The 21,536-nt window shown below is 40.8% G+C and overlaps 1 protein-coding gene across 5 annotated transcripts in view; it reads left to right on the top strand.

Moving 5' to 3' along the window:
* GRK3 (G protein-coupled receptor kinase 3) overlaps window positions 1–21,536 on the top strand; it is a 163,262-nt gene that overhangs the window by 37,113 nt on the left and 104,613 nt on the right. For 4 of the 5 annotated variants that reach the window (XR_004178835.1, XR_004178834.1, XM_031656042.1 and 1 more), the window contains exon 2: window positions 4,046–4,122. Coding sequence is in view for 2 of the 5 variants with exons in the window: in XM_031656042.1 (XP_031511902.1) it covers window positions 4,059–4,122 (64 nt within the window). In the remaining 3 variants the exon portion in view is untranslated. Of the gene's footprint in view, window positions 1–4,045; window positions 4,123–21,536 lie in introns of those variants that run through there. The other variant, XM_031656043.1, reaches the window with a different exon arrangement.

The following is a 21,536-nucleotide window of genomic DNA, read 5'->3' as shown; positions in this document are numbered from 1 at the left end:
AGACAGGGTTTCCCCATGTTGTCCAGGCTGATCTTGAACGTCTGACCTCAGGTGACCCACCTGCCTCGGCCTCCCAAAGTGCTGGGATTACAGGTGTGAGCCCCGGTACCTGGCCATATCTGTGGGTTGCATCTGGGTATTCAACCAACTGCAGATCAAAATATTTGGAAAGAAAGAAACAATGAGAAATAACAATACAACAACAAAAATACAAATAAAAACCAATACAGTATAGCAACTATTTACATAGCATTTACATTACATTAGGTCTTATAAGTAACCTAGAGATGATTTAAACTATTCAGGAGGATGTGCGTAAGTGCTCTGTAGATACCACACCATTTTATATAAGGGACTTGAGCATCCTAGGATTTTGGCATCCGGGGTGGGTCCTGGAACTCATGGCTTACATACCAAGGGATACAATCTGTTGTGAACTAGAAACTTATTTTAAACGTGAAGATGTAAATCCTTAAAGGTAAAAAGATAGACAGGTAATACTGTATAAGCACTAACCAAAAGAAAGCTGGAATGACTTGATTAGTATCTGATGAAATAGACTTAACAAAGATTATAAACAGTCATTGAAAAGGTACATTTCATAATGACCATGTGGTCGTTTCATCACAGTAGCACAACATTGTTGTTAAATTTTCATGTAATTAACAACAGAGCAGTAAAATATATAACAAAAACAGAATTGAAAAGAGAAATAGATTTACAATTATAGTTGACGGTTTCAACACTCCTCTCTCAGTAATTTATAGAAAAAATAGACAGAAAATCAGTAAGGATACAGAAAAATCTAAGCAACACTATCAACCAGCTTGACCCAGTTGACATTTATGAATCAGTCTATCCAACAGCAGCATGCACATGCCCTTTAAGTATACATGAACTTCTCAAAACAGTAGATCATATTCTAGGCAATAAAACACATATCAACAAATCGTAAAAGAACTGAGTTATTCAAAGTATGTTTTCTGACCATCAGAGAATTAAAATAAAATTTAATAACAGAAAGATAACTAGAAATCTCCAAGTATTTGGAAATGAAGCAACACATTTCTAAATTACGACTAGATCAAGGAAGAAATCTCAAGGGAAATTAGAAGATAATCAGAATAGAATGAAAATGAAAATAGAATGTATCAATATCTGTGAGATGCAGTTAAATCGATGCCTAGAGGGAATTTTATAATTTTAAATGGTTACATTAGAAATAATTTAAATCCATTGATCCAATTTCTTAAGTTAGAAAAGAAGCAATGAAGACAATATAATGTGTGTGTAAGGATAGACATACAGATCAATGCAACAGGATGGCCCAGAGATAGACCTGCACATACTTAGTGTTGAACCAACAAAGGTGCCAAGATAATTTAATGGAGAAAAAGAAAGAAGGAAGTCTTTTCAACAAGTAATAACCGAATAATGAAATATTATATGGAAAAAAAAGAACTTTGATTTCTACCTTGTACTCTATACAAAAATTAATCTGAAACGGATATTAGACCATATTTGTGTTTACACAAAATCTAAAAGCTTTAAAACTTATAAAAGAAAATATAGCTTACAGTCTTCATGACTTTGAGGTATGAAAGACTTCTTAGCACAGACTGTCCATCATAGAAATGTCAATAAATTGGAACTCATCAACTAAGCACCTCTACTCTGAGAAGGACTCCTTGAAGAAAATGAAGAGCTGAGGTGCTGCTAACTGGGAGAAAATCTTAGCATCACATAAATCTGACATAGGACTTATTTCTGGACTAAGTAAAGAAGTTGTACAACTGAATAATAAGACAACTCAATTAAAAGATAGACAAAAGATTTGTCTACACACCTCTAAAAGGAAGAGAGGAGAATTCCAATAATCATGTACAAACATGCTCAACATCATTATTCATTAGGGAAATGCAAATTAAAATACAAAGTACAATAAGATACGAAATGGCTAAAATTTAAAAAGACTTACAACCCAAGTGTTGACAAGGATGTGGAACAACCGGAACTATCATACATTGTTGGTGGGATTGTAAAATGGTACAATCAGTTTGTAATATAGTTAATCAGTTTTTCATAATGTTAAATATGATTTTCCATATGACCAACAATTTCACTTCCTGGTGTTCACCTGTGAAAAATGAAAACGCATGCCCATAAAAAGACTTATACATAGATATTTAAAGCACCTTTATTTATAGAAACAACGCAAATGTCTGTCAACAGATGGCTGGGTAAACAAATTGTGGAATATTCATACAATGGCATGCTGTTTGGCATTAGAAAGGAACGAAATACTTATGCACGTAGCAATTTGGATGAAGCTGTCTTATGTCAAACAAAAGAAGCCAGACACAACAGACAACATAGTGTGTAATTTTATTTTATATAAAATTCTAGAATTGGAGCATGTAATCTATGTAAATAGAAAGCAGGTCAATAGTTGCCTGGATTCTAGAATATGGGGAGATTGATTGTAAAGGGTGCTTTTGGGGGCAATGGAAATATCCTGTATCTTAAGATAGTAATTACATAGGTGTATATGTTTGTCAAAAGCACATTTAACAGTATATTTTTTTTTTGGTTTTTGAAGACAGAGTCTCGTTCTGTCCCCCAAGCTGGAGTGCAGTGGCACGATCTCAGCTCACTGCAACATCTGGCTCCCGGGTTCAAGTGATTCTCCTGCCTCAGCCTCTGTAGTAGCTGGGACTACAGACATGCACCACGATACCCAGCTAATTTTTGTATTTTTAGTAGAGACGGGGTTTTACCATGTTGTCCAGACTGGTCTCGAACTCCTGACCTCAGGTGATTCGCTCGCCTCGGCCTCCCAAAGTGCTGGGATTACAGGCGTGAGGCACCTCGTCTGGCTAACAATATACTTTAAGTGTGGATTTAATTATATATAAATTATGCCTCAATTTGTTTTAAAAGGTAAAAAAAAAAAAGTAATGCTAATTTGTTGTTCACTCCCACCATCAGTGGATAATAGAGATTCAATTTTCTACTTTTTCCATTTGGATAATCACTTTTGGGGTTCACTTACTGAACAATCCATCCTTTCCCCATTTTTCTAACTTGCTACTTCTATTATATGTCAAAGTTGAATGTATGTGTGGCTCAGTTTCTGCACTCTTCCATTTCCTTGATCAGTTTGTTGATCCTGTCTTTATTATTTTAACTTCATAGTAAGCTCCAGTATCTTTATTCTCTTTCTTCAGAAGTGTTTTAGCTATTATTGATCCTGTATTTCTTGTATAAATTTTAGAAAGAGCTTATTTATTTCTGTGTTCTATGAAAAACCCTATTGGAAGGTTGATGGGGGTTATGTCAATTTCACAGATAAATGTGGGTAAACTTTGAACTTTTACAGTATTAAATTTCTCTGTTGATCACTGTGGTATATCTTCCTATTTATTTAGATCCCCTTTAATGTCTCCCAGTACAATTTGTAATTAATTTTTCCCATAAAGTTCTTGCACATATTTTGAAAGAATAATTTCAAAGTATTTGATGTTTTTTATTTTATTGCAAGCTAAATCTTTTAATTATGTTTTGTGCTTTATTGTTGGTGTATAGAAGTATGATTTTTAAAAATGTTAATGTATATCTAGGGAACTTTTGCTCTTGTTTTAGAAAGAAGCCCATTTATTGATGAGCAGAATTTGTGGTGGGGGGGGGCACATGCATGTGTGGTGTGTGCGTGTAGGGTGTGTGCATGTGTGTGCTGCGTGCAGACACATTTGTGAATATTTTGGAGAGCAGATATATTGAGGGTGGGTTTTCAAAGCCCTGAAGTTATTTTCTGCAGCTGAGTTTCTACGTGTTAATGTTGGCCCTGTGTCGCAGGAGGGGATGGTGGCTAAGTCTGTAAAGTTTCCAGCTTTTAGGCTAGTCTGCATTTCATGCAGTCGTGGTAAGAAGGGTCTCTTGTAAAGCTGACATCTTTGAGTCAAGACACCCGTATCTCTCTCATCCTGGGGATGGTTATTCACAATGTAGGCTGTATTGTTAAAAATGTGTCACTCTTCCCTTCCAGTATCCGGAGTGTGATGCAGAAGTACCTTGCAGAGAGAAATGAAATAACCTTTGACAAGATTTTCAATCAGAAAATTGGTAAGTCCTGCTTGTTCATTTGGCATACGGTAATTTCAGTGATGAAACTGGGCGATACTATAGTAATAAATGAATGCACCCTCCAGTGCTTTATATCCTCTATAGCTGCAGCTGGGAATAAAGGAAATTTCATGTAATTAATAAGGTATTTAATAATGACTTATATTCCTAGTAGCATAGTCTATTAATAAGCTCTTAGGAGATGGGTATTTCTAGGATTTTTACATGAAAACAGCATTGCTGAATGTAAGAAAATAGGATATTCCTTTCTTTTCTTTGCGTCTTGCCTGCCTCATATGGTTACTGAGGTGGTTTGCTGGGGAGCTGTGTGTAATAGCTGTAAAATTATTTTATGACTGGAGGAAATTACTTTATGAAAATTCCAAGAAATTAAACTTCCCTAGAACTCAATTTGTGCTCTGTTTCCATGATTAACAGACATAGACTGATAGATCCCTTTAAGACCGTGTATCCTTCGAGATAATTCTGGGCTTGCCCTTTTGTTTGCTGATGAGGAGATGTAGACACAGGGAGGTGGCGTGACTTGTTCTAATTCCCAGTTCTCCTTCTTCTTTATTCCGATAATAAAATAGTAACCAGTAAATAATAAAATAATTACGAGTAGAAGCTGGTGCAGAAATCTTTGGATTTTGGTAAACTACTTTATCTGGTTTACAAAAATTAACCTGTCTGTGAAGGTGGTCTTTGGTAGATACAGCTTCTTTGATCACCCATGAAGTACAATGGGGAAGGTGGACAGAGTGGTTTGGAGAAGTAGATGACGTGTGGTCTGTCTGTGCCTGAGCACTGTGTGTGGAAAGCGATTGGTCTTTGCCATATAGAGATATTTCATCCTGCTCCTCAGGAGCTGGTTGGGGAACAGATAAGTTAAAAGAGTTTGGCTTTCATTTTGTTAGTTCTCACGGCTTCTCATTATTTTCATGGTGTGTGGTTACTATAAGCTACACAGATGTTCTCCTTTGCTTCTGATTTTGTACTAAAAAACAAAATAAAGCTGGTGATAACAAGAGAGAAACTCTGTATCTCCGGGAGCGGAGGGAAAAAGGAATTATCTCTTTATTTGCTAGTTAAAAATTTTTTAATTTCTTTTTGTGGATTTATTGAGGTATATTTCACATAGCATACAATCGCCACATTGAAAGTAAACAGTTGAGTGACTTTTTGTGTATTCACCGTCATACAACCATCTGCACTGCCTAATTTTAGAATGTTTTTATCACCCCCAAAAGAACTTGTACCCATTAGCAGTCCTTCTGCCTTCTACCCTCCCTCAGCTCCTGGCAACCACGAATTGAGTTTCTGCCTCCATGGATTTGCTTGTGTTGGCCGCGCCACATGAAGGGAATCACACACTGTGTGGCCTTTCGCACTGGATTTCTTCAGCATAATGCTTTCAAGGTTCGTTCTGGTGGTAGCACGGATCAGAACTTCAGTCTGCTTTCCCTTCAGCTCTCATTCCAGTTTCTGAAATGCATCGAGGATTCTTCTTTTTGTTTTCTGTTCTTCTCTCTCCCTCCTGTGGCTCCTTTCCTGTCTACAATCCCCCTAAACATACATACAGCCCCCAAAACATGTATTTCCCGTTGCTTGGATTAAAACCTTACCAGACCCTGGCACCGGGAGGCTCTGACCTGAGCACCCATTGGCGTTAGTGTGGCCCAGTATCTCAGCTGCACAGAGCGTTCCCTGAGAGCAGCCTCACCGGGCGCTGATGGGCTCTGAATCTTATCTGAAGTTGTTAAACATTGTTTAAATAAATACTTTCTTCTCTTGCCTTCAATTCGTGAGCTTGGATGTGGTCAGGAGAAGCCAAGTTTGATGGAGGCTTAGGGAGAGCGCACACCGCCATCTGTAATTACGTTTTGACAGAGCTGTGTGGTGGTGTTGGCCTGCTCCCCATTTTTCTCTGTAGTAGTCTCAGGGATTGAGACTGGTCTCAATTTCTCTGCCTGGTCTCAGGGATGGGGGAGAGTGGAAGGTGGGCCATGGTGGGAGTAAATGTGTCTGACACTCCAGGTCTTCCTTTTCCAGGTTCCATTCGCGCCTTCCAGCACTGACTCCATGCGTTCCTGCCTTACTCTTTCCCCTCGCCATCTTTCCGTCCCTCTCCCCTCACTGTTTTCTGGTCCTCTTGTTCTGTTTCACCCTCTTACCTGCCTACCCATCTGCTCCTTTTCCCTCTTTGCTTACCTCCCAAGCTCCCTGACACATAGGATCTCCATAGGGCTTGGGGACTGCCCTCCAATGTGTGCTGTGGGCAGTTGGTAAAAATGGTTTTCAAAATGAAAACCATAGAAGTCTTTAATTTACTTGGCCTCTGAGGCATTGCCGAACTGGCAGATTGTTTGGCTACACCCTGAAGTGCCTGTTATTTCATTACTTTTTATCTATAAAAGTAGGGATAATAATAGTTCTGGTCCATGAGGCTGTTGAGAGGGTTTAGCTAGCGGTGTCCATGAAGCCCTTAACACGACAATTGGCTATCAGCAGATGCTCAGTGAATAGAAGCTAATTGTTTATGTTAAAAATTTTCAACATACAGAAAGTAGACTAGAATAATTAACCCCATATGTATGTATATGTATGTGTGTGTGTGTGTGTATATATTTACATCACCTAGATTTGATATATTTCACCATCTTGCTATACTTTGTTTTCCCATCCCGTCTTTTTTTGCGGTTACTGAATTAACAAAGCAGTCACAGCATTTTGTCCTATATGCAGCCCTAAAAAATACGCATGCTTTCTTATACAGCTGCAATACCTTTATCCCAAACATGAAATTTATCATGATTCTTAGTGTACTCTAATACTGAGTTTATTGTCAGATTTCTCTGATTGACTTAAAAATGTTTGTTTGTTTTTAACTCTTGGTTTGAATCAGGATTCAAATACTGTTCTTGTATTGTAATTGGTGATAATATTTCTTGTAATCTAGACAGTTCCCCAAACATTGCCCCTGCCAGCACATGTACAGGTAATTAACTTACCAAAGAAACTGGGTCCTATGTGTTGTAGAATGTTCCGTGTTCTGGGCTTTTCTGTCTGCTTCTTAATGGTGTCATTTAAAAATTATTTATGTATTTATTTTTTGGGGACAGAGTCTTGCTCTGTCACTCAGGCTGGAGTGCAGTGGCGCAATCTCTGCTCACTCCAACTGCCACCTCCCAGGTTCAAGCAGTTCTTGTGCCTCAGCCTCCTGAGTGGCTGGGATTACAGGCGTGCACCACCACACCCAGCTAATTTTTTTTTTTTTCTCCCCAGTAGAGACAGGGTTTCGCTATTTTGGCCAGGCTGGTCTCGAACTCCTGGCCTCAAGTGATCTGCCCGCCTCGGCCTCCCAAAGTGCTGGGATTATAAGCGTGAGCCACCATGCCTGGCCTTTAATGGTATCATTTAAATTATACTTGTGTTTCCTACATGTCCTATAAATCGAGAGTTCGCTCTAACAGCTTAATGAGGTTTAGCCTCAGCTGCTTTTTGGCAGGAGCGCTTTATAGGTGGTGCTGTGTACGTCGCAGCAGGAGGCACATGCCACTTAGGGTCTCTGTAGTCAGGTCTCTAAAGTGGGCTCAGATGCGGTCGGTGTCAGTTTCTCATTGACAATCATTGTCTCAATCAGTTATTTTGTTAGGGACCAACTTAACTAATGTTCATTAAGACATATAATTTCTATATAAGCATGAGGATAAAAGTAGCTGGCACTTAACCCCTTTCTTCTGAATACTGGCAATTAAAAACAAACAGTGGAGTTTATTAGGGACTTACAAAATGGTGAGTTTTCTAAATACATGATTCCTTCTGCATTGATTACTTTGATTCCTCAGTGAGAGGATATTTAGTTGCCTTTAAATATAGTTTAATTAGAAAGGCAGGTGTGTCAGTGCAACCCCATGACCCTTGCCTCGTGGTATTTCCCCCATGCATAACATGGCTGAAAGAGATTCTGCAGGTGGAATTAAGATGATTGTCCGAGTGACCTTAATCTACTCACGTGTGCCCTTTAGAAGCAGCGTTTCCTCAGGCCAACAGAAAGGAGGAAGTCAGAAAGATACGAAGCTCAGGAAAGATTCCACACACTGTTGCTGGCTTTGCAGGTGGAGGGCGTGTGGGTGCTCCCTAGAAGCTGAGAGTGGCCCTGGCTGGCAGCAGCGAGGAAACAGTCACCTCCATCCCACAACCGCAAAGCACAGAATTCCATCCGTAACTGGAATGGGTTTGGAGGCAGATTCCTACTCAGAGCCTGTAAACAAGAACCCAGGCTGACCGACACCTTGAATTTGTCCTGGTGAGACCCTAAGCAGAGAGCCCAGTGGAACCCACCCATGCTTCTGACCTACAGAACTGTGAGATGATACGTGGGTGTTGTTTTTAAGTCACTAAGTTTGTGGTGATTTGTGGCATAACATGAGAAAACTAATACAGCAGGCGAAATCTCCATTCATTGTTTTTAATTGCCATTATTCAGAATAAAGGGATTACGTGACAGTTACTTTTATATCCTTATCCTTATAAAGAAATTATATCTTAATAAATATTAGTTAAGTTGATCCCTAACTTGCTGCCAGTAAAACTTACACATTTAGATATTGACGCAGTATCTTTGGTTTTAAGGGGATACTGGTTATTGAATAGACAGGAAAATCATTCTATCAGTTATAGTTAAGATTCTTTTGTGACTTACAGGCTTGAGCCAATGCGCCCAGCCCCCAAATCAATACTTAATACATGGTGTATGTAAATGTCATTCTCATGTATAAAGAACATGGTGATTAATGTAATATTATATCACATACTGCCATTAAAGGCATTTCCTTTTATAATACTGACTTCAGAGCTCAGTCCCCAGTTTAAATAGTAATCTTTTTCAATTTGTGTGAAATAATTTGGTGTCTGATATATAGACACAAAAACTTGCAATTTTTACTTTTTTTTCCTTTGGGAGACAGAGTCTTGCTCTGTCACCCAGGCTGGAGTGCAGTGGCGCGATTTCAGCTCACTGCAACCTCCGCCTCCCCGGTTCAAGCAACTCTCCTGCCTCAGCCTCCCAAGTAGCTGTGATTACAGGCACATGCCACCATGCCTGGCTAATTTTTCTATTTTTTTTTTTTAAGTAGAGATGGGATTTCACCACGTTGGCCTGGCTAGTCTCAAACTCCTGACCTTGTGATTCACCCACCTTGGCCTCCCAAAGTGCTGAGATTACAGGTGTGAGCCACCTTGCCTGGCCCTGCAATTTTTACTTTTTAAAAAATGACTTGTCTGGGTGTGGTTGTAATCCCAACACTTTGGAAGGCTGAGGCAGGACGATCACTTGAGGCCGGAAGTTTGAGACCAGCCTGGGGACAACACAGTGAGACCCCGTCTCTATAGAAATTTAAAAATAAAATTAGCTGGGTGTGGTGGTGCAGGCCTGTAGTCCAAGCTACTCAGGAGGCTGAGGTGGGAGGATTTCTTAAGACTTGGATTTCAAGGCCTTAGTGAGTCGTGGTTGCACCAATACTCTCCAGCTTTGGCAATACAGCAAGACTCTGTCTCAAAAAACAACCCTCAGAATGCAAAACTACTATATGCCATTTACCCATTATAAATGTATTATGTGATGATTTTGGTAAATTTCTACAGTTGTGCACCCATCACCACAATACAATTTAAAAACATTTCCATGCCTCCAAAAGATCCCTCCTGCCCATTTGTCGTTACTCTGCTCCCAGCCTCAGCCCCAAACACTCATCTGTCTGTCTCTCTCTATCTGCCTTTTCTTAGACATTTCATAAAAATGGAATTATACGGTATGAAGTCTGTAGTCTCTTGCATCCGGCTTCTTTAACTTAGCATAAGGTTAAGTTAATCCATGTCGTGTGTATCTGTACTTCATTCCTTTTTTGTTGCAAAATAGCATTCCATATTATAGACAGAGCACACGTTTTTTGTTTTGTTTTGTTTTGTTTTGAGACAGAGCCTTGCTCTGCTACCCAAGCTGGAGTACAGTAGCTCGATCTCTGCTCACTGCAACCTCTGCCTCCTGGGTTCAAATGATTCTTGTGCCTCAGCCTCCTGAGTAGCTGGGATTACAGGTGCATGCCACCACACCCAGCTAATTTTTGTATTTTTAGTAGAGACGAGATCTCACTATGTTGCCCAGGCTGGTCTCGAACTCCTGGACCTCAAGCGATCTCACCTTGGCCTCTCAAAGTGCTGGGATTACAGGCGTGAGCCATGGTGCCCGGCCTACAGAGCACACTTTCTTCATTCAGCAGTTGATAGGCATTTGGATTATTTCCACTTTTTGCCTGTTTATGGAGCAGTTATTGCCACTTTTTGCTTATAGAGCAATGCTACTATAAACATTTGTGTATAAGTATTTTATGGACATATATTTTCATTTCTCTTGAGTCTTTACCAAGGAGTGGAATTGCTGGGTTGTATGGAAAATTTGTGTTTAACTTTTTAAGAAATTACCAAATTGCTTTTCAAAGTGCCTGTACTGTTTTACATTCCCACTGTCAATTTATGAGCATTCCAGGTTTACTATATCCTCGTCAATACTTGTTGTCATCAGTCTTTTTTATATCCATCTGAATGGATAGGAAGTGGTATCTTATTGTGGTCTTGATTTGTATTTCTTCAATAGCTAATGATATTAAACATGTTTGTGCTAATTAGTTATTTGTATATTTTCTTTAGTAAAATGTCTATTTAAATCTTTTACCCATCCTGAAAGTTGGATTCTCTTTATTTATGTTATTTGTTGTTTATGTATGATTTACAAATGTTTTCTTCTGGTTGGTGGCTGGAATCCAGTCTCTTTCATTTTCCTAATGGTGACTTTTGAAGCACAGGTTTTAATTTTGAAGTCCAATTTATACAGTTTTTCTTTTATGACTCATACTTTAGTGTCTTTTTTTTTTTTTTTTTTTTTGAGATGGAGTCTCGCTCTGTCACCCAGGCTGGAGGGCAGTGGTGCAATCTGGGCTCACTGAAACCTCCGCCTCCCAGGTTCAAGCGATTCTTCTGTCTCAGCTTCCAGAGTTGCTGGGATTACAGGTGCATGCCACCACGCCCAGCTAATTTTTTGTATTTTAGTAGAGATGGGGTTTCACAGTGTGACCCAGGCTGGTCATGAACTCCTGAGCTCAGGAAATCCACCCGCCTTGGTCTCCCAAAGTGCTGGGATTACAGGTGTGAGTCACCGAGCCCGGCCTTTAGTGTCATATTTAAGAGCTTTTTGCCTAACAAATTCGCAAAGGTTTTCTTCTAGTAGTTTTATTGTTGTAGCTCTTATATTTTGGTCTGTGGTTGATTTTGAGTAAATTTTTGTCTGTGGTGTAAGGCAAGGTCTAAATATATCTTTTTTGCATGTGGATATCCGATTTTTTATTTCTCATTAAATTTATTCCCAAGTATTTTAATCTTTTTGATGCTGTTGTGAATGGAATTGTTTTCTTTATTTTAATTTTGGTTGTTCTTTGCTAGTACATGGAGATAGAAGGAGTTTTTTTGTAGTGATCTTGTATCCAGTGATCTTTCTGAACTGGTTTATCAGTTCTAGTAAGATATGTTTGCGTATGTGTGTGTGTGTGTGTGTGTGTGCGTGTGTGTGTGTGTATGTGTATTCCTGAGGATTTTTTATGTATGGAATCCTATCTGAATAAAAAGAGTTTTACTACTTTGTTTCCAGTTTGGTGTCTTTTATTTCCTTTCAATTTTTACTTTTCACTTTAATTTCTTAAATGTTTTTTAAGTTGATCTCAAACATATTTAGCATGGTTTCAAAGAACATTTATCTAGAAAGAATACATAAATTATATTTGACATTTAGGGCCAAGGCATAAGAAATGTACTTGCTGTGGGCTTTGAAAGCAAAGGTGTGTGTTTCATTATAAAAAATAATGCATTGATAAAAACAGAAGCTACTACCTTTAAAAGTCCTTTTTTCACACACACACACAAAAATTCTGAGCAGTCTCTATCATAATGAAGATGGATGTAGATATACCATAGATGCTTATTTTAAAAATTTGGTAATTACAAAAAAAACCCCCAAATACTAAAAAACATAAAACATTTTAGGATCACTTGGTTTTTTTGTCAGTTTCAATGAATAAAGTTGCCAATCGATTTCATAATTTGTAAAATTATTGCTTGACATGTTTAATTATCTAAAATACAACACATAGATGGTTAAAAGCTGAAAACATGTATAAGTCAGCAGCTTTGGATTCAATGGTTAAGGTTAAATTTTAGCAAGTAGAGCCCTCTTGCATAAGGTTGTAGACAGGGAAATGTTGTCCTGGGAACCAACTTCAACTTTGTTTTCCTCTGTGTTCCTACCTTTGTTTGGAAGTGTTTGTTTCTGTCACAGTGAAGGGCCTCCCTGACAGATCCCCTGATTGACAGTGACACAGTCAGTTCCCACCCTGCCTTATCTATAAGATTTTTCTAACCAGAGCAACCACAGCCTCAGAGGAGAAAAACCTGGGGCCCTATTCAATTCTGCATCCATTATCCATGCCTTTGTGGAGACTTTTTGTGAGGGAAGGAGTTAAAGAGGCGTGTAAACTTTCAAACAGCAGAGACCAACACTGGACTAAGCACAGCTAATTGGATTTTCTGTTGAAGAGGCAGTGAAGTGACGGGGTGCAAGCAGTAAGGGGAGCCTGGGTGACTTAGGGTCACAGCCTCTGCACAGTTTCAACTTAGGTTTCCTAATAAAAATGCTGCCCAGAGAGGAAAGACACTAGGGGAGAGGAAAAGCTATTACTTACAAACCTACTGGCAGGGCGGTCTTTTCAGCTGACTTCATTATCTGTGTTGGACTAAACAAGTCCGGGCATCAGCTCCTGGTGCTGGATTCTGCCCAGGCTGGGAGCTGCCACATGCCCCCACAGTGCAGCCTCTGTGGCTCTGAACATTTGGGACATCTGAGCGTTTTGGGTTAAAAAGGATAAAAAGAGGAGAAAAAGGCTAAACCAGTTCTATGGGAAAATTTGGTTATCTTTTTTTTTTTTTTTTTAAACCCAGCTTAGTAGGGCTGGTTTTCCTTCATAAAATTATCATTCAAGTTCAAAGACCAGCCATAATTATCATCGCCCCACCCAAAAACAATTCAGAAAAGCTGCATTTTACTGGAAAAGCACAATCCTTTAACATCTACTAATCACTGGAAACTGGAGGATCGCTGATTTGCCAGCTAGCAAATATATTATCTTTTTTTTTTTTTAATGTTATTTATTTATTTTTTGAGACGGGTCTCGTTCTGTGGCCCAGGCTGGAATGCAGTGGTGCAATCGCAGCTCACTGCAGCCTCAACCTCCTGGGCTCAAGCAGTCCTCCTACCTCAGCCTCCCGAGTAGCTAGGACTACAGGCACAGGCACATGCCAACATGCCTGGCTAATTTTTGTATTTTTTGTACAGACAAGGATTTGCCATGTTGCCCAGGCTGATTTTGGACTCCTGGGCTCAAGAGATCCACCCACCTCAGCCTCCCAAAGTGCTGGGATTACAGGTGTGAGCCACTGGGCTCGGCTATCCACTGGCAATCCACCGGCCTTAGCCTCCCAAAGTGCTAGGATTACAGGCGTGAGCCACCAAAGCCCAGCCTTTAGTGTCATATTTAAGAGCTTTTTGCCTAACAAATTCGCAAAGATTTTCTTCTGTTAAATTTTTACTGCTTAATTTTCCCTGAGCTCTTCTGATTGTGTGATTGGAATACTATTAGTCTATAATTGGGTTTACTATTAGTTTAAGACAGTGATGCTACCTGTGTACTAGACACTTCAGTGAGTATTTTATGTGGTGGTAAAATAATATGATCAAGTTTGCACAACTCCCAAGTGGCAGAGCCAGAGTTGGAAGTCATCTGCTTTTTCTGCCTATCACCTGCAAAATTTAGTGTGGAAATTAGCATGCATATGAAGTTCTTTAAAAAAAAAATGACATATCAACTGTATAATTTTTATTTCCTATATAACGATACCAAAATCCAGGATTTGGCAGCTGTGCACAAAGATCTCTCTGTAGCTGGTCTACTTTATGTGCTTTGCTGAAGGGGACATTCAGTCAAATATGTTTGAGTCCTTCACTGGGAATGTCTCATTAAACAAAACGGCACATAGAGAAGACTGAGATAGAAGGCTCCCATCCCTAACCAGCTCACCCTGCAAAAGATGGGTAGCAAAGTATGTGTGGAAGCGCACAGACCTCTGGCATTCCAGTATTGAACAGTTGTTAAGTGTGTTTACCATCGCAAGAGCCCCTGAGATTCCCAGAAGAGCCTACTGGTCATTTTCCTGAGGCACGAATTTAAATCCTAAGGCAAATGTGGAGACACTACTGTCTTAGCCAAGAGGTAAGCCTTGCTGATCAGCCAGCCTCTGCAGCTAAACTCAACTTTGTAGCTCTGTCTCTGCCAGGGTCGATGTATTTTAGGAAAAAAAAAATTATATGCTCCAGCAATATTAGCAAATGTGGGATCTTAATCTATATTGCTAGAGAATGCCAAGGACCTATGAAGCATCACCTCTACTGGAAAAGTTCTCTGTAAACTTTTTGAACTGACAGTGGGGGACGGTGGGGCTGTTTTAGGATTTTAAGAGCCCTCAATTGGTTTTGAAATTCAAGGTGGTGGTGCATTGTCATAATATCTTCTGGTTTTAGCCTTTTTTGGAGATAGCTTTTCTGACGGTTTTACACCTTGTCTTTGATTTATTTTAGTATTTCTACTTCTAGTCAAAGTTAAAACCAAGAAATATAGAGATGTGCTATGGAGGTGATGGTTAAGCTTTGTTTGAAACTTGTTGCTAAACATTCAGTTGTTCGTTTAATAAATTTAATTATGTGCCATACGTTTCTCCTAAGCACTGGGGAATCCCTTAGTGAGCAAAAGCAGAAATCCACACCCATTTGGAGCTAACTCCTCCTTCTTGGGGGAGAAGGATCCACAAATACATACTGCCCACAAGGGGGTAAATCTCAAGGAGGGTAGAAGAGCTGTGAAGAGAGGCAGGGAGCGCTGGTGCATGTGGCGGCTTTAAACAGGGCATTTTAAGAAGGTGCCGTTCATAAAGGACAATTGAGCAAAGTCCTCTGGGAGAGGAGGTGCCGAGCCCCTGTGGATTTATCTGGGGGGAGAGTACCCAGGTGAAGTGTTCAGCAGGGCAGGGCTGGAACCTCCCGGTTGAGGCACAACAAGGCCAGGGGGCTGCAGGGCAGGAAGTACAGTGGGAGTGGGGGTGGGGGTGGAGAGTGGCCAGGCCCTTGAGGCCCTTGTGAGGTTTTCTGCTCTTACTCAGAATGAGGTGGGACATGGGGAAGTTTGAGAGTTGGGATGGCATAATCTGACTCAAGTGCTCCTGGATCAGTCTGGCTGTTGGGGAGGCATGGGCGAGGGAGGCTGTGTTAGTCCTGTCTCATGCTGCTGTAAACAACTGCTTGAGACTGAGTAACTTATGAAGAAAAGAGGTTTAATTGACTCACATTTCCACAGGCCTAACAGGAAGCGTGACTGGGAAGCCTCAGGAAACTTACAGTCATGGCGGAAGGCAAAGGGGATGCAAGCACCTTCTTCACATGAAGGCAGGAGAGACAGAGGGAGGGAGGAAGGGGGGGAGGGCGGGGGGCGGAGAGAGAGAGAGAGAGAAAGGCGAGGTGCCACACACTGTTAAACCATCAGATATTTTGAGAAGTCACTCTCGAGAACAGCAAGGAGAAAATCCGTCCCCATGACCCAGTCACCTTCCACCAGGCCCCTCCTTCAACATTGGGGATTATAATTCAGCATGGGATTTGGGCACGGCTACACATCCAAACCGTTTCAGAGGCCTCTTAGAAAGCTAGAGGCTATGAGAGACGATGCTGGCCTTTGGACCATTGGGGTAGCCATGGAAGTAGAGAGAAGTCATGGATTTGTAAGAAATTATATTGCAGTACAAAAAAGGGTTGCGGGGAGAAGTGGTTTGCTGGGGACACTGTGTCCTCAGGTCTAAAGATAAAGGAGAGGTTCAGATAAGAGGTTGAGACTGTAGGGCGATGATGTTTATGCCTCTTGGCATTAAAGTAACTTGATTTGCACAGTGGGCCGTTTGCTGGAGTATTGTCACACCTCCTCTGCATTCTAGCTGGGGCTTTGAGGTCAGCATTAAGCTAAGAGCTTTGTCCTGAGGCTGATAGCTTTTTGCTAGATGAACAGAGAAGATTCTTACGGGTGTGAGTCAGGAGTGAAATCCCAGCTGGGACAGAGAGAGTCCTTCTAGGCCCCCAGAGAGTCTGTTTATAACATTGGAACACAAAAAGAGAAACTAGGACAACTTTTTAAAGAAGCAAATATTCTTACCTTGTATGATGCACTTACTTTCCAAAGAAATATATATATTTTTTAGTTTAAATCATTGTCAGCCTTTGGAGTTTGCTCTTTAGGAATTCATTTCCTTATCTTAAAATTTATGTCTATTTAAGAAGATTGAAATTAGTTGTTTTTGGCTTCTACTTTTCAGCCAGCAATTGAGTTCAGAATTGGTGACAGAAAAGAACTTGACGTGGAATAGCTTGCTGGGAACAGTGATTTTGGCCCTTTCTTTCATTGTTGCCTTTTAGTTTATTTTCAGAATATACCTGATTTCCTATTCATGAGGTACTAAATATAAGAATCCAGTGTTATTTACTTTTTCTTGTTTACTAATAAATGTGCTCTGTACTTGTACTCTTACTTTTTAAAACAATTTAATGGATATATAATACGCATTTCTATAATATGCATTTCCATAACTTCAAAAAGTATAGTCTTACCCTTTGAGTTCAACTTACCCCAGCCCTGGGCAGCCACTGATCTGCTTTCAGTCACAATAGATCACATTCAGCTTTTCTAGAACTTCATATAAGTGGATTAAACAGTACATGTTCTTTTGTGTCTGGTTTACGTTGCTCAGCATAATATTCTTGAGATTCTTCCATACTGCGTCTCCCGTATCAGGATTTTTTTCTTCTTTTTTGAGACGGAGTCTCGCTTTGTTGCCCAGGCTGGAGTGCAATGGCGCAATCTCGGCTTACTACAACTTCTGCCTCCCGGGTTCATGCGATTCTTGTACCTCAGCCTCCCGAGTAGCTGGAACTACAGGCACCCGCCACCACGCCTGGCTTATTTTTGTATTTTTAGTGGAGACAAGGTTTCACCATGTTGGCCAGGCTGGTCTTGAACTCCTGACCTCAGGTGATCCGCCCGCCTCGGCCTCCCAAAGTGCTGGGATTACAGGCGTGAGCCAACATGTCCAGCCAGGATTTTGTTTCTTTTTATTGCTGAATATTATTATTTTCTGTGCACTTAACACAGTTCACTTGTCTGTGGACACTGGAATTATTTCCAGTGTGGGGCAAGTATGAATAAAGCTGCCACAGGCATTTCTGCACAAACCTTGTGAACATACACCGTCATTTCTCTTTGGTGAATGCCTGGGAGAGGAATTGCTGGATCCTCTCTGATAGGTGCACAGACTTTATGCTTGTGATGTCTTTTTGAGGAATTGACTCACTTATCACAGTGAAATGTCTTTTATCCTGGCAATATATTGCTCTGGCATCCACATTGTCTAATATTGATTTAGTCCCTCCAGCTTTCTTGATGTTAGTGTTTGCATGGTACATCTCTTCTCCATTCTTTAATTTCAAAGTGTCTCTATTTAAAATGTGTTTGTTACAGGCAGACTCTGCTTGAGACTGTTTTTTAAACCCAGACTAACAATCCCTGTTATTTCATTATAATTTTTAGATCATTTGCAATTAGTTATCAAAACAGTTGGACTTAAGTCTCCCATCCTCCTGTTTTCTGTTTGTTCTTTTTCTTCCTTTTCCTGTTGTCTTTTGAATTGAATATACTTTGGTATGTTAGGTTGTTGCCACACTGGCTTATTAGCTGTACCTGTTCATTTCATTTTTTACTTTTTTTTTGGTGTTTCCAGGAACCTCAGCATCCCTGAACTCTTGATGCCTTCACCTCAGCAAGACCACCATGGTCTGCTTGGGTCCCCCTCCTAGCGCTGCAGTTCAGTGCAGTTGACTGCTATACTAAGGTACCTCTAGGCCAAGAGCCAGCCCATCCTGGGATCCTCCTGGTTTATTTTCCTTCTCTGAAAGACCGCAGCCCTTTCCATGTCTGAAAACAGTTATTTTATGGAACTTTTCTGTCCAGCTTCCCGGTTGTTCATGTTGAGAGATTAAGTCTGGTCCTTATTGTTGTTGTATTATGCCCTTGAAGCATAATTTCATTTTTGAAATAAAGTATTTGGCTCTTGGTGGGAAAATCTGATAAATATTTGAAACTGAGACACCCTGTAAAATCCTAGACAGATAGCACCTTTGTTACAACTTCATGGTGCAACACAAACCTGATGGTTGGCTTCCAGGTTACCCATAACAGCACAGGTTAGACTAAGAAGCTTTAGAAAAGGCTGTATCCGCACAGTTTGGGGTGACAATGACAGTTATTGAGCCCTTGGTGCTTAGTGCTCTATATATGTGGTCTCATTTCGTCTTCAGAGTGACCCTGTGCGGGTCGTTCTTGGCCCCCTTTTACAGGCGAGGAGCCGAGCCTCAGAGGTGAAGGGATTTGCCTGGTGTCTTGCACATAGTGGTGGGCTGAGCTGGAGTCTGCCACACTCCAAGCTAAAGCTTTTGACCACTGTACTAAGCTGAGTAAGGAGTTTGTTTGTTTTTTGAGAAAGGGTCTTGCTCTGTTGCCCAAGCTGGAGTTTAGAGGCGAAATCATAGCTCACTGCTGCCTCGAACTTCTGGACTCACGCGATCGTCCCATCTCAGTCTCCAGGGTAGCTAGGACTACAGGCACACACCATCATACCTGGCTAGTATTTTTTTTTTTTTTTGTAGAGATAGGATCTGGCTGTTGCCCAGGTTGGTTTCGAACTCCTGGCTTCAAGTGATCCTCCTATCCTAGCCTCCCAAAATGCTGGGATTATGAGCCACTGAGCCAGACCAAACTAAGTTTTTGAAATGTCTTAAGGGGCAGCAGCAGGTTAAGTGGTGCTGGAACGTCCATGAAGTGGTTGGTTTCTTCCTGAGGTAGCCACTTGTTGCCAGGAGAAAGCATTATGATTCATTTCCCACAAAAAGTGGTTCCCTCTCCCCCTTCTCTCTTCCTTTACTCTCTCCTGCTCCCCACATTCCTTCATCTTTTTGTGTGTGTGTGTGGTTTTAAGGAGCGGAGAGTTTAATAGGCAAGAAGGAAGGGGGAAGGAAGAAGCTCCCCTGTACAGAGACAGAGGGAGGGGCGCTCCAAAGCCAAGAGAGGGAACCCCAAATGGGGCAGAGACCAGCCAGGTGTATATAGAGAAAGGCTGGAGGAGGCGCTGTCGGTTTTGCACAGGGCTCAGGGGATTGGTTTGACCAGGCCTGTCTTTCACATAGCCCGAGGCAAAAGCTGGCCCTCCCACTCTAGCCTTTTAATATGCAAATGCAGGGCGCCCTGATGTTCTACACACGTGGGGATGTGCGGGGGCCATCAGGTTGCCAGGAACGTGGGGCAAGGGCAGGAAGGCGGCGGTGATTGTCCTGTTGGGTGGACCTAGTTTCTAATGGCCTGTATTTGGATATCAAAGGTTGCCAGCCTGATTCTAAGAACAGGGGCTTTACAAGAAACTTTTCCCAAGATGCTTTAAAAAAGGAAAACGTCCCAAAACTTTTCCTCCCTATCTGCCTAAAATAATTTCTTAATAACTCCTACAACGTTCCCCCTTGTCGAGTCGCCATACTAACTGCTGTTGGAGGGTTTTGGGTGACGACTCTTTCTGGCTACTTCCTGCAGAAAAAGGGTGTTGTGGGGAACAGAGCTAAGGTTCCTCCTGGGGCCAATCACGGTCCTCGGAAGAATGGCGTGTCCATGTGTTGTTCAGTTGATAGCACCATTTGGAGTTTGATTGCTTCTAGGTAAGAAGAAACAATTTGAGTTGTAGTGTTGTGTATACAGTGTCCAAATATCAATACAAGACATATAAGTAAGAGAGGGATTAATAAAGGAGTTAAAGAATTCCATAAAGAAGACTGCAATTTATTAAAGAGGGATTGTAGCCACTCGGGGCTGAAGCCGGCATTTTCCCTAAGCCTGTCAATAATTTTGATTTGATTTTTAAGTACCTGTAGATTTTCCTTTACTATACTAGAGGTGTTAATCCAAAAGCAGCATGTTTCATTTAAAAGTGCATCGCTAGACCCAATAAAAAGTCCTAGCAGACTTAGTGATAGTAAAACTTTCATGCTTCCTTTTTGTTAGTAAATGTTATCCCTGCTATAGGGATAATAATTAAGCGAAATATGACAGCGATGGAAACTTTCTGTCCAGTATTTCAGCTAGAAGGTGCTACTGTATATAACCCTATTGCAAATAGTAGAGTGAGGACAGCAGTTCCCACAAGTGTGGTGTGGTAGGTAATTTCCATCTAAAATTTTACTCGCCAACATATAGAGTTCCCCTGTGGGGGTCTGTGAAGTTCCTTGGTTTTATTTTCCCAAACAAAGAAACCTCTGGGTTATGGACACCTTACTCACTTCCGTTACCTGACAGAATTTGCAAGATAATTGCCCAGAACTAGTATATTGATTCACATGTTTACATTACCCATCCCTGTTTTTCTTTTTTTTTTTTTTTCAAGCTGCAGAAGATCACCACTTGATTCACAGGAATAGGCAGGGTTAGTCTAAATGTAGGCAGAAAGCTTAAAAACAATTAATGAGACTAGGATTTAATGACAAATGTATGATAACCTTTGGAACAAAATTTTTCTCTCCAGTCCTCATGTTTGGTAAAAACTAATTATGAATAAACGTTAGTTTTATACTTTTGGCCTGATTATTTGCATAAAGGGCGGCAAGAATGGTTATTTTTACATGGGCCTTTTGGATTAGCTTTGATGAGACTCAATTCCACAAGGAATCTTAGATAAGACCCTTAAAGCCCAGCCATGGGTTTGTATCCTCAAATACCTGTGAGTTGGGTGATCCTCTCCTCTTGAGGTCCCAGGATAAACCGGGAGCTCCCAGACCTGTTAGAAAGTGACATTCTTTACTGACCATGGGTTAGGAACCCTGTGCAGAGACTGTATAGACAAGGTATGAGGCCAGTTCTCGCCAACGGGCTTTTACTGGCTGTACATGTTAAGCTTGATTCCTTGAAGGGAAACACACTGTTTCAGTTGAAGCCTTGGTAAAATAACCAGTTTTTCCAACTGTGTCCTGTTGACATCCTTTGCCTTTTTTTTTTTTAAATCCCTCCTCTCTTTGTCAAAATAGCAGTAAGATCACCAGCAGAAGAGAATGAAATCAAAACTGACCCCACTTGAATTCATGAAACCACAGAATGTTAGGCCTAAGTGAAACTTGAGAGTTTACC

The sequence above is a fragment of the Papio anubis genome, chromosome 16 (genome assembly GCF_008728515.1).
Source record: "Papio anubis isolate 15944 chromosome 16, Panubis1.0, whole genome shotgun sequence".
Classification (NCBI taxonomy): domain Eukaryota; kingdom Metazoa; phylum Chordata; class Mammalia; order Primates; family Cercopithecidae; genus Papio; species Papio anubis.
This window is presented reverse-complemented; position numbering and strand designations above follow the sequence as displayed.